This window comes from Theropithecus gelada, unplaced genomic scaffold (genome assembly GCF_003255815.1).
Source record: "Theropithecus gelada isolate Dixy unplaced genomic scaffold, Tgel_1.0 HiC_scaffold_5036, whole genome shotgun sequence".
In the NCBI taxonomy this organism is placed as follows: domain Eukaryota; kingdom Metazoa; phylum Chordata; class Mammalia; order Primates; family Cercopithecidae; genus Theropithecus; species Theropithecus gelada.
The window spans coordinates 1-3,343 of record NW_020261641.1 but is presented as its reverse complement, the minus strand read 5'-3'; the positions used below and the strand labels follow the sequence as shown (position 1 = coordinate 3,343).

Below are 3,343 nucleotides of genomic sequence, written 5' to 3'. Positions count from 1 at the left end.
TACTGGACCAGGAAGTGGTCAAACTGGCCCTCGGGGACCGTCCAGGACAGGCTGAGGGAATCGGGGGTGGCGTCAGTCACGGTCAGCTCCCCCAGGCGAGGCTTGATGGGGGGCTCAGGGGTCGCGGTGGGCACTGCTTGGGTGGCCTCGGCTTCATCCGCTGGAGCTGGACAGACAGGTATGGGGACAGTGAGGTCCCTGGGTCCTCAGTTCAGCATAGAAAGGATGTGTCACAAAACACAAAGTGCCCGAGAGCAGGACGATGCTGCCCACAGTGCCTCTAGCAAAGCTCTTCTTGCTCTCCTCTCCTATGGCCTTTCCTATCCCTCACCCTGACCCCCTGCCCTCAGCCCCCACCTCACCCCCACCTCCCAACACCCAGGCCACCTCTCCCTGTCCCTCCAGCACCGCCTCTCTTCTGAGCACAGCCCCACTCGGCCTCTGCACCCTCGGCCTCCCTGCGCTGGGGTCTCCTCGCCATCTTTTGTTCACTGGGCTTCTGTCTTTGCTCCCCAACAAACTCAGCACACCCCTCCTGAGGCCAGAGCTTGGGGCGTGTTCCTGGACCTGGCCCCACACCAGCTGTCAGCAGTCTCAGAGCATCTTCACCCTGAATTCCCCTGGATACCTTCCTCCCCCACCTCCAGTCCCCGGTCCTGGTTTGGGCCACTGTCACCTCTCACCAAGGCCACCAACTGCCTACTGGCCTCCCTGCCTCCAGGCTCCCTGTCACCCCATCCCCATCTTCAGCCCCCACGGATGAGCTTCACACAGGCACAGCTGCTGGGGCCATCTCAGCACAGACCTGAGCAACCACCTCCTCATCCCTGGGAAACCCCAGGCATGGTGAGTGGTCCCCTCCTCTGCTCCCACACTTCAGGATGATCCACCCACTGCAAAGGACACCCCACTCAATCCTCAGTGCCTCTCACGTGCTGTGCTTTCTAGCCTCCTGGCCTTTGCACCAGCTGTGATGATCCGACACAGTTCACCTCCTCTCTAAAGCTGTCACCAAGCTAAGGCCTGCCTGGCCTCAGGTCCTGGCTGTCCCCCGGGTACTTGTGGTCAGGGTGACTTCATTGTCCCTTCCCAATCCTGGCTTGGCCCCTGGGCTCCACATGCTCATCCTTCTTTGCTTACTTTCTGGTTTTCCGCTTGTGCCCACAACTGTGAGGCCCATGAAAACATGAACTTGTGTGTGTCACTTTCCAGCTTCTGCCTATGAAAGAAAAAAGCAGCCCTGACACCCGTGAGCTGCCCTTTCCCTCAGCCAGGCCGCGATTGCTTGGGACTGGCCTGGCACAGTCTGGTCTTGGCGTGGTCCAGTTGAACACAGACAATTTCATGGAACATCAACATCAGACTAGGCCGTTAGTCAGTAGGATGGATCAAGGCAAGAACAAGGCCAGTCTGTGATCATGTCTCAGTATAGACAAACTCTAACACTTTCCAAAGCACAAAAATAACCAAACATCACCCATCCAGCTAATCTGAGTGATCGTTGCTTCTTTACCAATGGCAGCTTTGGCCTTGCTCTAGTTGACCCCCGCAAAGATAAGACTTAGTGAGATGCCTGGTAACAGGGCTATCCCTTCTTCCTGACAGCATCTAATACAGAGCAAAACCTTGCTTCCTTAAACGCTTTCCCAAAATACCACCACAAGCCCAGTTCCTTAACAATCTCTTTCTAAAGCCTCTTCCTGAGTCACCCCACAGTCGTCCTGCACTGCACGGAGCATAACTCCATCCGTTCAATTTTTGGTGAGTTTCTGGAGGTCGTTGGCCAGAGGACATTGATACCCTAAAATTACAGTGCCTGGATCAGGGCATGGAATTCTTTGCTGAATGAACAAATTGGCCCATTGGAGGGAAAGGTCTGTTCCTATTCCTCTTCCAATGGTGGGCCTTCAGAGTGCACAGTCAACACGCTGCCCCTCACTGCCTTCTGTCTTCCTTCATGGCCCCCAGTCAACTCCACAGAGAAAGCACCCTACCAGGAATCAGGGACGCAGAAAAATTCTCTTCAACAGATTTCAAAAGAGGGTCCAATTCCTTGGTCGTGAGGAACTTTGCTACTCAAGGGGCGTAATCACGGGCCAGCAGCATCTGCATCATTTCTTGTTGGAAACGCAGAATCTCTGGCCCTAGCCTAAACCTGTTGAATCCCAATCTGCCTCTTAGCAAGATCCCCAAGCATAGAAACGTGCAAAAGAAGCCCGACTGGTGAGAATATTTTTGTTTTCATGAAGTTGCAGAGAAAGCAACATCTTCTAAGGCCATATTCCCCACCCTGCCTCACTCACAAACACTCACCTGTCACACCCACAGCAGACACCGGGCCCACGCGCCGCCCCTCGTGGAGGCCGTACAGGTGCATCTTGTACTTGCGCCCGGGCTCCAGGCCCCCCACGGTGACCTCGCTCTCCTCGCCCCCGACACGCACCACCTGGGGCCGCCCGTCCCTGTCCTTGTACTGCACGGTGAAGGAGTCGAAGCGGCCCTGGGGGACGGTCCAGGAGAGGCTCAGCGAGTCAGGGGAGGATCCTGTCACTGTCAGCTCCCCTAGGAGTGGCTCCTCAGGGGGCTCTGGGGCCTCTGTGCTGGGTTCTGTGGGGCTGGGGGTCTCTTCCTCTGCAGCTGAGAAAAGGAGATATAGAGAGGATGCCAGGTCCTTGAGTGATGTGCTCAGGTCTTCAGGGGAAGGAGGGAGAAACCACGGCCACTACTGGGTACGTGAGGTCATTTCAGAACAGCCCATTCTTGGGGCTGGGGGGTCCTGCTCAGCTGACAGCTAACACACATGACAAGTTCCAGGGTCAGCTGTGGGGGACCTGGCACAGCCACCAGCACAGCAAAACTCCCGACGGCCCCTCTCCGCTCAGGAGGAGCCGGGGTCAACCTCACAGGAAGGCCCAAGGGGAGCCCCAGCCCCAGCCACAAGCAGGTCTGTGGTGCTGACCAGACCCCTGTCACATTCCCCACCAGTCATCACCAAAGAGCAAGAGGGTGGCCCTCCCACAGCACCCACCCTGTGGCTCCCACTGTTCACTCACCCGTCACCCCGATGACAGACATGGGACCCACGCGTTGGCCACCGTGGAAGCCGTACAGGTTCATCTTGTACTTGTGGTCTGGCTCCAGGCCTGAGATGGTGACCCCGTCCTCGTGCCCCGGCACCCTCACCGCCTTGGGCTGCCCGTCCCCATTCCTATACTGGACCAGGAAGTGGTCAAACTGGCCCTCGGGGACCGTCCAGGACAGGCTGAGGGAATCGGGGGTGGCGTCAGTCACGGTCAGCTCCCCCAGGCGAGGCTTGATGGGGGGCTCAGGGGTCGCGGTGGGC

The 3,343-nt window shown here is 57.7% G+C and overlaps 1 protein-coding gene across 1 annotated transcript; it reads right to left on the bottom strand.

The window, feature by feature from the left end:
* Positions 1-4: 4 nt before the first annotated feature.
* On the bottom strand, positions 5-3,336 carry LOC112617839 (tenascin-X-like; the record flags this gene model as incomplete). The annotated part of the gene is made up of 3 exons (XM_025374503.1): positions 5-166; positions 2,314-2,637; positions 3,054-3,336. Coding segments are annotated over 3 exons (769 nt in total), but the record flags the coding sequence as incomplete, so codon positions are not given.
* Positions 3,337-3,343: the final 7 nt, after the last annotated feature.